The 13,285-nt window shown below is 34.9% G+C and overlaps 1 protein-coding gene across 14 annotated transcripts in view; it reads right to left on the bottom strand.

Moving 5' to 3' along the window:
- Col25a1 (collagen type XXV alpha 1 chain) overlaps positions 1-13,285 on the bottom strand; it is a 469,539-nt gene that overhangs the window by 61,676 nt on the left and 394,578 nt on the right. For 11 of the 14 annotated variants that reach the window (XM_048813728.1, XM_048813727.1, XM_048813729.1 and 8 more), the window contains exons 16-18: positions 11,387-11,419; positions 10,982-11,017; positions 6,314-6,358 (exon numbers count right to left, since the gene is read on the bottom strand). In XM_048813728.1, coding sequence (XP_048669685.1) covers positions 6,314-6,358; positions 10,982-11,017; positions 11,387-11,419 — 114 coding nt within the window. The remainder of the gene's footprint in view (positions 1-6,313; positions 6,359-10,981; positions 11,018-11,386; positions 11,420-13,285) is intronic. The other 3 variants (XM_048813730.1, XM_048813731.1, XM_048813724.1) reach the window with 1 other exon arrangement.

Here is a 13,285-nt window from a genome sequence, read left to right on the forward strand (position 1 = left end):
TGGCAGCAAATTCCAAATGAAAGGAAATTTGGTCTAACTTTCTGTCTTGTTCTGGATATTGCACCTGACTTCTTCTTGAGTTGTTTCACGAGTTTTTATCTATCAATCACTTTTAAAAAAATCAGGTCTCAGTACCAAGACTAGCCTACTTCCTTGGGCTGAGCAGGTAGAAAAGACGAATAATGGAGTAGCTATGATTTTGGCGTCTAAACTGATGTTCAGGTACAGCAGAGGAAATGCTGTTAACTCAGGCTGATGTACAACAGAGGCCTGGTAGTCAACCGCTAGGAGTAGCAGCAAGAAATAGGAAGATTTGACACAGGGTGTTAATTTGAATCAAGTCTAATTTTAACAGCCAAGATGTGTAAAAATACCAAACCAAGTTTAAACAACAACAACAACCTAAAACATTAGTGAAATTAGAGATGCCTCTTCATGTGACCAATCATGGAAGGCCTAATGGTTTCACACTGGTCTTACCAACTATAGCTAACCAACTGGGCAGCCATGACTTTGACCTTGTAGTATTAAACTCAGTGAACGTAAGTCACAGTAACTAATATGTACCGTATTTAAAAAATCATTCTATGTCCATACCAAAAAATAGTTTCATTGTGAGTTAGGGTATTTCATTAGGGTATATCTCCGTTTCTCTCTCCCCTTTCTTTTATTAGTTGATAATGTGTACACATAGAAAACTACAAGAAGAATTTACCATATCCATCTCTATAACATAGAAGAAAGATACCTGAAGACAAGATTTTGATTGAAACAACTTTTCCTCAACTCACTGCTATTACTTTCCAAAACAAACCTGAATATTCAATTGAAATAGCAGCTTTAATTCCATGTCTTCTGACCAAAAAATAAAGAGCAAGCAAGCAAACAAACACAGCACACTGACAACCACCATCTGTACCAAGTCCAACAGCAAAAAAACTGGTCTTCTATATTACAAAGTCAAGGGAAAGCTAGGACATTCTTTAGGAATGCACTCTTTCCGAATGCTAACAATGACTACCAAAGGTCTCATTAAGTCTTAAAATTCTGTAATAAAATCTTGACTATTATCTGTTTAAATCCACATTTAATAAATGGCAAGAAAGTATTTCAGATGACCTTATTTTATCTTTTAAATGGTCACTGGGACAGTTCACCCAACACTTTTGCCAAGTTTACATAAAGTATGCCCTTTATAAAGATGAGAAGAATCAACAAATACTTAGATGGGATTATTAGTCAAGGTAATAAAGGAAAGAACAACTTCATTTATACAGAAATGGCTCACCAGGTGTTTCCATATTAACTTCCAGAACTTACCATCTGTTAAACAGAATGGTGGCCAGAAAGTCCTAACTGATTAGCTCTTGCCCCAAGAAAAATCTCTGGTTTTTCATTTATTACCATTTGTTTTATTTTTGTAAGTCATTATCAATTAGAGGAGCAAAAAATATTAATTTTTAGCCTGTCTAAAAAACTCTCTAATATACCAGCTTAAATCAAGTCATATTTTCCATGATATCTATTATTCCCAGACAGATCCAACTTTATTTTCATTGCCCAAAAAATAGTCCAATGGGGCTTGACATATATGTACTGAGTTGCCTGGGTGCTAAAAGCATCGCCAATAATTTTGATTAATGTGTCTTGACACTGAATGCATTAACCAAACAATAGTCTTCTTGCTTAAAAGCTAATTAGAATTCAAGTCAGCATGATACCTGCTTGTGAGGATTACAGCAATAACATTTGTTGTAATAAGAACCTCTAGGCATCCAGTTTGGGTAATGATTGATTTATAAAATTATTGAGAAAAAAAGAAGGAGGAAGTAGAATCTGTCCTTAAAATACTTATTTCCCTTAAGGATCAAATTTGAGTATAAATTAAAACATCCTGGTGGCTCTGTCAGAAACGAACTATAATAGCATATTTATTTAAAATCCAGAAAATATAACTTTTTTTTTTCTTAAAACAGGATTACATCATGAAAACACATTCAGAGTGTTTACTGGAGGTTTCATTATGGCTGCTAAAAATCTCTGATTTCTGGTTGTATGAGTTTCCTAATTGGACTCTAAATTACTCAACTTCTCAGATGAACTTTGTGCAAGCAGAAAGTAATTGTAAGTAGCAATAACTCAATGTTATTCTTTTAACTAGTATTCTTTTTCTTTTTTTTTCTCTTCTAAGAATTCACTCCATATCCTATAGAACTTCCAAAATTTTCCTCTGCTATTTTTTAATGTTTTAAAGGAAGGATCCTCGCCTTCAGTGGATTTAGAAAATACATTTCTGTTTAGATTACTGAGCACTATACTTAAGAATGCCAAAGTGAATGTTTCTGCCACCTGTCAAAGTTAGATTTCATATGCTTTCACGTCAAAGTTGATTTCATATAACATGGTATAAAGAGTTAGTGACTGTCGCAGACTGCCCCCCTAGTCCTCAAGGTCTTGATCTAAATGTCAAATTGTCACTGATGTGGAAGCCAGAGTAAAACCATCAAGCTTAGAGGGCTGATACACTGTAAAAATTTCATTGCCACTAAATGATTTGTTTTTCTGATTTGATGTCATTTTTTAAAATGTATTATATCTCCCTTGCCATATGTATATTTTCCCCCCTAATTGACTTCCTGGGTGAGATAAACTGGTAGTATATGCTGAAAGGAAAAAAGTAAGCATCGAAAATCAATATTTGTGAATAATACCTTGGGTTGAGCATCACTGAAGTATTTTCATCATTACAGTATGTGTCAAGTTACATTTGCTCTACCTGTGAACAGTGTCAGGAGGGAACTTTGATAGTGTCATGTCTTATCCCTCAAGTCCTGTGCCCTTTCGTTCCTTATTCCTAGAATACACTTCACTAATAAGAAAGGGGAGTGGTATGACATCATGTGTCAGTAGAAAGTGGATGTCTTACTGCTCCGAAGGTCATGTTAACCTATCACTGCAAAGGAGTTTTAAGTTTACATCTACTAGCATAGAATATAAATGGCTGTATATTCTATAGGTTAATATTATTCACATGACAAAAGATCATATAGAACAGATAGATACATAGTCATTGTTCCCCATTTCCCCAAGAAAAATAACAATAGCCAACATTTATATTGCATTCACTATGTGCTTGGTGATACTTTCAGAGCTGTACATATATTAATTCATTTAATTCTCACAGTTTTCTGTATTGTGATCAATGATGATTTGCATCTTAAAAGGAAAGTGAAGCTTAGAGAGATTACAGAACTTTTCCCAGATCATACACTGGTAAGGGGGAGAACCAGGATCTGCACACTGGTTGCTTGTTCTGAAGTTGCTGGTCTATGCTACTTAATTACTGGGGAAATGTAACCATAAGGGGTGAGCCATGTATTTACATTAAAAAAATAAGTGTAGGGAATGAAACAAAGACTTTGGTATTTAGACTCTTATCCTTTGATATTTGAAAAGCTAGTGATAATAAATTTTACCCTTTAAAATATTTGAAGACTTTTTCATACAACTAATTTTCTGAGCTCAAGTCTTATTCCAGAAGATAGATGTGTGCATGGTACATTGTACATAATTTAATTTTCCCAGCTGAACATCTTGACACTATATGAACCATGAATGCATGGAATAGGAATTCCAAATGTCTTCCACATGGTAAGAGGACTTTCAAATACTTGTGCAGGAAGCTTAAGAGAAGTTGGAAATTAAGTTACGCCTGCTCTTAGTGACTTTTACACTGTATGCCTATGGTGTTAGCACTTTCCTCTGAGTGGGACCCTGAGGTGATAGATGGATGAGTCTGCTGTCTGTATTTAGGTACTTTGCTCATTTCCTGAGAGCTGTGGAAGGCATGTGGATGCTCATTAAGTTTCCAACCATTCCCCGAGAGCAACAGGTGGTGAATCAAAGCTTCCCTGGTATGTCATGGCTGGTTTCCTCAATGTCTTAGAAATAACGGATGGCATTTACATGCTCTCTGTATAAGAAGGAGATGAATAGCAACAGGAAGTATTTCCAAAGCATAAATAAACACACAAGTCTAGCAAGATTATGACTAATGTTCCTGCTACCACACATTCTATATCCATACATAATGGTTTCATCTTTGAAATCCTTATACTCTTTTAAACTATGAAATCATGGTTAACTGTCCTAATTAGGGGTAAGGTAAATTAAAGGAATAAAGAACAGCCCAAGTTAATGAAACTGTATTATAAGATTATACTTTTTTAATTCAACATTTATAAATATCTAGTAAATACTAATGACCTTAATGTGTTCTTAAAGTGTCTCCTTTTCAAAATTACTTATTTATACTTGGCACTTACTACATTATAAGGCAAGCATACCTCCCATTTGAATTAGAGTGAGAAGACAAAATTTATTAAACAGAAATAGAACCTGGGATTTAAATCAAACACTGAATAGTCGCCCGAATGGTACTTGATAAATACATTTTTAAAAATCTCTAGTGAATAATAAAAAGAGTTTTTGTTGAGTAATAGCTTCTCACTATAGTTACTAGCCAGGGATAGAAAAACAAAAGAAAATATCAGAATTAGTATGGCTAGCAATTTCCTGTGACCTTGTAAATGCAAGCATTTACTGGAGGTAGCAAATCACCAACTACACTCCCAATCTGAAAAAGTTCAAAACATTCATACTAGTCTTCAGATGACTAAGGAAATGCCAAAGGTCCAGTGGGATATGGTTCATGAGAGAAATATAATATTAAAATAATTATACCAAATAGTAGTAATAAAGATCATATACATACACACACACATATATATATACACATATATGTACATAACATATACATATATGTGTATAAATGTATATATACACATTTATATATAACATATTAACATGGGTAATTGTACACAATAAATATGTATATATATTTTACTTTGGAGGGAAAAAAAAGGAATTCCTTTATTCTCATGTTCTTTCTTTTACCCAGAAGGTGCTGCAAGCTCAGGAGAAGGGACAACTAGATTTCAACGCACCAAGGCTCCTGTAAGACGAGCCATGCTAGCAGCACAGCCCTGCTAACCCAGAGCACTTGCTGCAGGGGCTCTGCTTGCCCCTTCCAAATGCTCCTACTTTATAATGATTTATAATGCTACCAGGTTCTTTTTTAATTAATATCAACTATCAGTTTCTTAAATCTATGATATGATCTTATAATCACTTATAAGAAGCTGCCATTTTTAATGAATGGAAGGCTGTAAAGAACTGCCATAAATTAACTCTGCAATATGAAATTGCATATTAATTTATGAAGTTATTTTTGCTAAATATCAAATGATAAGGAAGTGAATTTAACTTTTTAGATAAACTGTTGTCAGAGGATTTTTCACTGAAGAAGTCAAACACTTCTTTAATATACCTTTACATATATTAAAAGGACATCTGAACTTTTTGGATACTAATCTGAACACATCAAAAAAGAAACCAAAACCAAAATTTGAGTGCCAACCTAGAAGATACACTAGACTTATAAAATATTACATATTATGCCACACGATCTCTTGGAGTTCAAAAATTCCATCTAATCTAAAATAATATTCTTTATTTAATAAACTCTAAGCAGAATGTTCATAAAACAGTATACAGAACCCTCATACTGAAAGTAGAAATAATAATTTTGGATTGGACTAATGCATGCTAAATCTTTGGAACAGAACCATGTAAGGAAAAACATGCTGGCATCATGCTCCCCTATCAAATAGTTCTAAAATAGATTTTTTTTAAATAAGCTGATTTTTAAAGGAGTCACTACAACTAAGGGAGCACAGCTTTACATTTTGTCAATTGCCACATGAAAACTTTTAAACAATTTGATTTGTACTTTGCACAGAGAATTATTGATGGGAAGTAGGAGCCCAAACATTTTAGAGGGATTATTATAGTGGGTGAATCATAAAAACAGCTGCCTAAATGTTTGATTTATAGGGATGTTAAGACTTCAATTCTGGTAAAAATCTGATAGGATCTTAAGAATAAACTTAAAATGTGAAGGTAAAGAGGCATTCTAGACTTTACAAAATTTATGTTTTCAAGTAAAGTGGCATTTACACTTATATAAGGGGAATGCTAGGTTAAATAGTGGAATATATAGTTCAGAAAGCAATGGCAAACTTTAAATCCCTGCGCTCAATTCTTAATTTAAAAAACTTAATTGGTTGAGATGGTTGTGGAGTAAAGAACAGCATTATACTTTTTAGTGTTCATTTTCCCCTGTTTCTGTCCTATTTGGGTGACTCTGATAATTACAGTTCTATGAAATCAAGACTATCAGTGCAGTATTTACCTTTATCCCGGGAAGTCCAGGAAGCCCAGGAAGCCCTGGTTCACCCTACACAGGAAAATCATACAGCATTATAGAATGATATTTGCTCAGTCATAGTATATGGAGAAAAACATGGCAAATGTTCCGAGCGGCATACTTTTGGCATATATAAATACATAAAAAAAAAAAAAAAACCTGTTTAGGTTCAAGAAGTCTAACGAGATGGTGTAGTTCAGTCAACTCTTGATTCAAGGATTGGGTGATCCCTTTGAAGATTTTTCAGGATTTTCCCCTCTTCGTGTAGTTTACTGCTATTTAGCATCTCTATCAGAAGGTAAGAATGAGGAGTAAAAGGAAGAGGAACATCTATATGTTTCACTCTTTGGTAAATGGTTTGCTGGAGCTGTTTGCTGAAATGGGGATTATGCATGCACTTAAATAATGCCTCCTATTCCAGGACTCTCACCTCAGATAATCAAGAGTTGGCTGTATGAACAGATGGTCACATCACAGCAATATACATTAAAAGTATTGGTCACTTAAAAGTATAGTAAGATTTCCTTTCCATTCCTGAACGATGAGAGGATAAATAAATGGTTGAGATTGTACTTAACTCTGGTCTGTAGTTCTGACAATTGTTGAGTTGGGGCAACCGTGCTTAGAAGCTTAGGGCTAATGGTACCATGCAGCTGTTCCTGAATACAGGTCTGAGATTAAGTGGTACATATTGCGTGAGCATACTGGAGTCAGGCTAAACCTTCTCATTTTCACAGAATTGCCTACATTATTTTAAGCACAAAGTATAGTGGCAAGAGGTTACATTGCTTAGAAAATCTCCTGAATTCCAATAAAGAAGCATAAAGGAACGACAGGAACAAATAAAAAAGTTTGCCCTGAGTTGGGAATGATAACTATGATTTGTGGAAATAACATCTGAAGATAAAAGAATCCATTCCATAACAGCCAGTTAGTGGGACAAAAATCATTCAAAATTACATAGGAACATCAATAAAGTGGGAGAAGGAGGTGCTTCTCTAAAAGTATCTCATTCCTTTAAGAATACTCATTCCAAGGTAACTCTAACAAGCACAACCAGATTTTCCATTTTGAATATTAATACTTTCAAGTTATGAAGAGCCATAATTTTCTCTAGTCTTATTATGAAATGATTTCAGATACTGTTTATTAAACTGTGGGATTTAGACCAAAAAAAAAAAAAAAAAGACAATGATTTTCTTTATGGTTTAGGTTTAAGGTTTTTCAGGAATGCAAAAGAAAAACTATTCAGTCCAAAACTACATGAATAAAAGTTTGCATTATGAATAAGACTAAAATGAGATTAAGCCAGGAAAGAGAAAATGATTATTAAGAACTTGTTATTCCAAAGACTACTTGTCTGAGTAGATTAAACTTGACACAGTTACATTATACATTTGATTTTCTTTTCTCTCTCCCTTCCACCATTAAATTTAAAAGGCTCTGCTAGGAAAAGCTTGTATACACATTCTGCTGAAAACTCTTTTACTTTAAAAAAACAAAGCATAAGATTTTTGATAACATTTAATTGCAGTAGAATGTATAACCAGTAAAACTATGCATTGTTTTAGAAAAATCTCCCCAAATTCATTTTGGATACATTGCACCTGAAACAGTGGTGGTAATATATAGGTAATAACACAATTTTTCAATAAGAATTATCATCTCTCCATTAAAAGTATAGTAAATGAACATACATAATAAACAAACACATACTCCTATTTTCTAATAATAAGAAAGATGTATAAAACATCATGAAATATCTCTTAATGTATATTAGAGATACATTGAGACTTGAGCATTCAGCCTTTCTCTACATCATATTAAATGTATATACGTATGTGTGGTAGCTAGAAAATATCCTTTTTAGTAAAATATATTTTTGAATCTCATACTTCACAGTCTTGAATTTTTATAAACTGACCTTTCCAAATTTATATTTACTTTGTGTAACTAGCTCACATATGAAAGAATATATTTAACATTATCCTTTGTGGAATATCTCTTGACATTTTTAGGAATACATTTCTTCCTGTATAATTCTCCATCTTTAAACTATGAAAGCTCATCTTCCAACTAAGGGATAGTGTTCAGCAACTTCTCCATCTTGTCTATGCCTTGGCTCAGAGGCTTCTTTCTCTGAGTTCTTGGGTATGTAGCCGGTGGGTCAGAATTAAGAATTAATTTGTTATTTCATTCTCAAAATACTTGTTCAAGAGATTAGTCTTTACACATAAATCTTGTCCTTTTGATTCTATTCTTGCTTTCCCTTTTACTCTTCACTCTCCATTGAGAGATCCTCACAATTCGGACTCTGTTTCCCTGCTCATCCCTGCGACAGGGACCTAGACTTCTAGGGAGAGTTCTGGGGTGAGATCCCTTCTGATGGGAAATCAAGTGACTTGATTTTACAATAAAAACATATGCTTTAAAAAGCTGTAGAGACATTAGGTAGAAAAGAGCTCTGTGATGAAATGCAATGCCTATTTTACAAATCTACACATTCACTCTACAAGCCTATGCACACTCCAACTCACATGCCAATCACACACTCCACTGTTGAAGCTATCAAAGAAAAAAATCCAATGAAATCATTCCTCCATTATGAATATGGAACTAGATGTCACACAGTGGGCTTCCTGCTGGGCTTATGCTGTGTCATGACAATTTGTACTTTTCTGGGAATGCCCTAAATTTAGGGGCATTAGTGCCATTGAACTCACAGTTCTGCAATGTGAGAAAAATGCCATGGAAGATCTCTAGAACTGACCCTGTACTCATTTTAACCTGAGCACCAAGCATGGAAATCTTTACCTTTAAATCAACCTTGGGATAAGCATTGCCAACTGACAATATCAGACACAGAAGTCATATTGGGAAAGTGAGATTGTATCAAAGGGTAGAATTTGGTCATTTCAGGACACATATTAACTAAGAAGGGTTGTAAGATTTTAAATGAATCTACCCTCTTCCAATGTAACCCAAAACTGATTTTTTAATGAAATGCAAAGGAAATCCAATGTTTCTATGTGTAAACCTAAAAGCTTCCAGAATTAGTCTAAATTTGATTTCTAATTAATCATGATAAGGCAATGTTTTATTAAGAAACTGAAGATCAATTTGGTTCTTCCACTCTGAAAAAAAGTGAACCCTACACAATATTATAGCAGAGTTTCTTTTGGCTTGTATTTTAGAGACACAAGAATCTTGCAGACATTTCTTTGAGCAAATCACAGATTTGTAGAACAACTGAAACATTGACTTTAATTTGTAAAGACTAAGGGACCTAAAATTAGATCATCTGAGAAGATTAATTGCCTTTTCAAAACAAAGCAGACCATGGATCTCTGACTGTATCACTAACTCCAAATTTTTAAAATGAAGATCAGAAGAATAGGAATTAAACAGTAAAATTTGCAGAGTTCCTTTGGGCTCTTTGGAAAAGCCTCAAATTTACCTGGAACTGGGCCTGATGAATCATTACTCTGAGATTCTTAGTTTCAAAAGAAAAATATGTCTTTAAATTAGAGAAATGTTAAAAGAATATGAGAGACCTTTTCATAAATTACTTCCATCCTAAGTTCTTTTTAAAAATAAAGCTCTCTCGATGACTTTAAGAATGTTTGAGACATAGCAAAACCATGGTTTGCATGCCTTAAAGTTCCAAACTACTATAATGGAATTTATTCTTTCTTTCCGTTTCTACTAATGAAATAAATTATATATTTTTGTTCCTTTTTTTTTTTTTTTTTGCTACCACATCAGCTACTGATGGACAAAGGCAGAGAAATGATCTTAAGAGATTTTGCTTAATGTGGAATTCACATTTCCTTGTTAGCTACATCCATTTGTTATCTGAAATCCAAGTGCACTGGGCACTGATATCCAGATGCTCAGACGATAAACTGCTAACACTTGTTTCCTGCCTCAGACTCAGAGGAGAATATGAATCTAAACATAGTCACTGTGTGTTCTTTAATGTGTTGCTCAAGTGAAACAACAAATGATAATCCAAGCTATAGTTAGTTACATTGGTGTGGCTAGTGTCTCTAATTAAATTTTAGTTTTTAACAAATTTAGTTTGCTAACACAATAAGAAAGACACAGGTAGAGTTGCATAAAAAATGTCAGAAGGAAAGTACTGGCAATGAACAGAAAAGGAGTATAAATTTTAAAGATCTGTCCAGCACTCTCTATTAAGTCAGTTTAGTAAACACTCATTTCTTCTCATGAAAGAAAGACACATGCAGATTACCTTTAAACATGCAAGATAAGTTGCAGGAGTCCAACCCAACAGATCTTTGTTAGTTTCAGACAGCTGAGTATATGTAGATTTTAGTTCATAAAACATCCTTTTACAAGGACAGATTTGTTTTCACATTTTGCAATGATTAGCATCAAGACTGTTTAAAATGCAAAATGAGGCTTAGCATGTAGCTCAGTGGCAGAGCACTTGCTTAGCATGCAAAAGGCTCACTCTGGGGTCAATTCTCAGCAACACAAAAACAAAATAGAAAAATAAAATAAAATGCACACCAACCAATAACACTCTGTATGCAAAGCATGAATGCTACATCATTTTGCAATAATCATTTTCATGTTATGTAATGAATCATAATTATACAAAGAACACACTGGAGATAGAGATATTACCTTTTGCCCTGGACGACCAGATTCTCCAGGTTCTCCCTGGACAAAGGAAACCAAAGGTGAAAAGAGCAGTCTTACAAGAATATTCTAAAAACTTTAGACCTCTGGGCACTTTCACAGAGATGGCCCAAGCTCCTTCTTGATCATAAGTCTTGACCACAAGTAGACTGATTTAATGTAAATCCACATTTCATAAAACCATTCAGAAAGGGAAAAGAAGTCAAGCCCACTTATTTAAACTTCATTGTATTTCCCACAAATATCCCTGTTGTGTTTGGAAGCTGATTATCGAGGTAAATAGGAACAGAACAATAACCGTCAATGTTGGTAAAAGGGGAGAGAAAGTAGAGGCTTAGAAAATCAAAACTGTGATCCCTGTGGTACAAACACTTGCATGCCTATAGTTACCTTAATTCCTGCAGCAGACGATCCAGGGTCACCCTAAAATGAAACCCATGAGAGGTTATGCCACAAGTTATGGAAAGAGGAAACACTGCACACACCTAGAGGCTGTTATTTACATGGACACTCAAAGGGATTCCATGACCGACAGACCTAACATGCTCCATGAGACTTTATCCCAGTACATCAGCAATTAAGATGGTAATGATGTCTAAGATAAACAATGCACTTCCTACAAACACAGCTTTACCTTGAATGCAAACTATATCAGGATTATATTCCTTGAAGCAAGTACGATGATAGAAATGTGAATCTCTTCCCTTGATACAGTGCTAAAAAAAAAACCATTCTGGAGCAATAAAATTACAATTTAGGGATCTGGAATGTTCTGTTTTCTCTATTTCTGGAGTTTATTAATGTCAGTAGCCATCATTTACAGGGAGCTCTCTGGCCCTTTAGTTATTGGAAAGTCAAGGTTCAGCGGATGAAGTCAAGGGTTAATGATGTCGAGCTGGAAAAGCCGCGCAGCAGATCAGCAGATCCGTTTGTTTTCCTCATGAAGCTCTGTCGCAGTTGCAACCAGCATGCTTTTCCCAGCTTTACACTTATTTCACTGTAACTCGGTCACTGGGAAGTTACAGGATGATGGATGACTTGTGGGTGATGGGGACACAAGTAAGCTCTGAGACAAAGTCTCGAGACAGAATCTGGTGTTTTAAAAGGCACTGTGTTCCATCCAGACTTTATACAGGGGCCCTACATTTGTTTCTAAACCTGCTGCATTATAAATAAGCAGAGGGGCTCATGGAGAGAAGAGTATGGAGGATAACTGGGGACGAGGTCAGCCAAGGGCCTACATGTTCAAACTCCTTTTAGCCCTCTATTCCATGAACATGCTAGGAGGACAAAGATAAGGAGAAAACTTAGTTGTCTGAGATTGTCAAGAAAAGAGAGAGCCACAGGAGGAAGCACATCTCAGGATGTCCTCAGCTGACTTGTCTGTACAAATGCTCATGCAGCTCTAGGGGTCTGTTTGCTTGTTCTAGATTCCAGAAGCTGCTCATCAATCTCTTTTAGAGATGGAGATAGGCCTCGGGCCTCTGTGCATGGGATAATTGTCCTCCTCCCTCATTTCCTCGCCCTTCTTTCTATGTGGCACCATCTCTTTCTTCAGATCTGGGCTTAAATGGCTTTGCCTCAAAGAACCCTTCACTGACCAGCCTAGGCAGATCTGACTGTGTAAGGTTACTCTCTGTTCACGTCAGCACAGCTTGCTTTGTAGCTGCCTGCTTATGGTTTTTGTGTATTCAATGTCTATCCTTCCTTTAGACAGTCAGCTGCATATGAGCAGATTCTGTGCTTTTATTCACAGATACCTGGCCATAGGATGTGCTCAATACATAGTTGGGGAAATGATGAACAAATCTTAAAAAGATTTTTTTTTTTTAAACAGATCAGCAGTCAAGGATCAAAATGAAAAAAAAAAAAACTTTTAGGAAGGAAAAAAGAAAACTTAGGAAGGAGAAGGAAATAGTAAATTAGCTTGTTGAGGAAAGAATATATATGAGTTTCTTGGACATCTGTAATTGCTATTACCTAAGGAAAATATTAAAATGTGGCTAAACAAAGAAGGCGAAGACTCTGAATCCTGTCTTTCTGTACAATGATACTCCTTTTCTTCCCAAGCATTAACATCCAATTGAGTTCCAAAGGGGAAGCGAAATAAATGTGGCTAATAAAACAAAACTTATTTCTATTTCTACAGAACACAGTCTGAAAGCCATCAACACTAACAAAGCAGGTTTGCAACATTTTGTGTAATAAGACCTTTGAATGCATAAAAGCAATTTTGGCTTCACAAAGTTCCTCCTTTCATCTTGTTTTTGCCTTAAAAACTATAGGCAA

The sequence above is a fragment of the Marmota marmota genome, unplaced genomic scaffold (assembly GCF_001458135.2).
Source record: "Marmota marmota marmota unplaced genomic scaffold, marMar, whole genome shotgun sequence".
Classification (NCBI taxonomy): domain Eukaryota; kingdom Metazoa; phylum Chordata; class Mammalia; order Rodentia; family Sciuridae; genus Marmota; species Marmota marmota.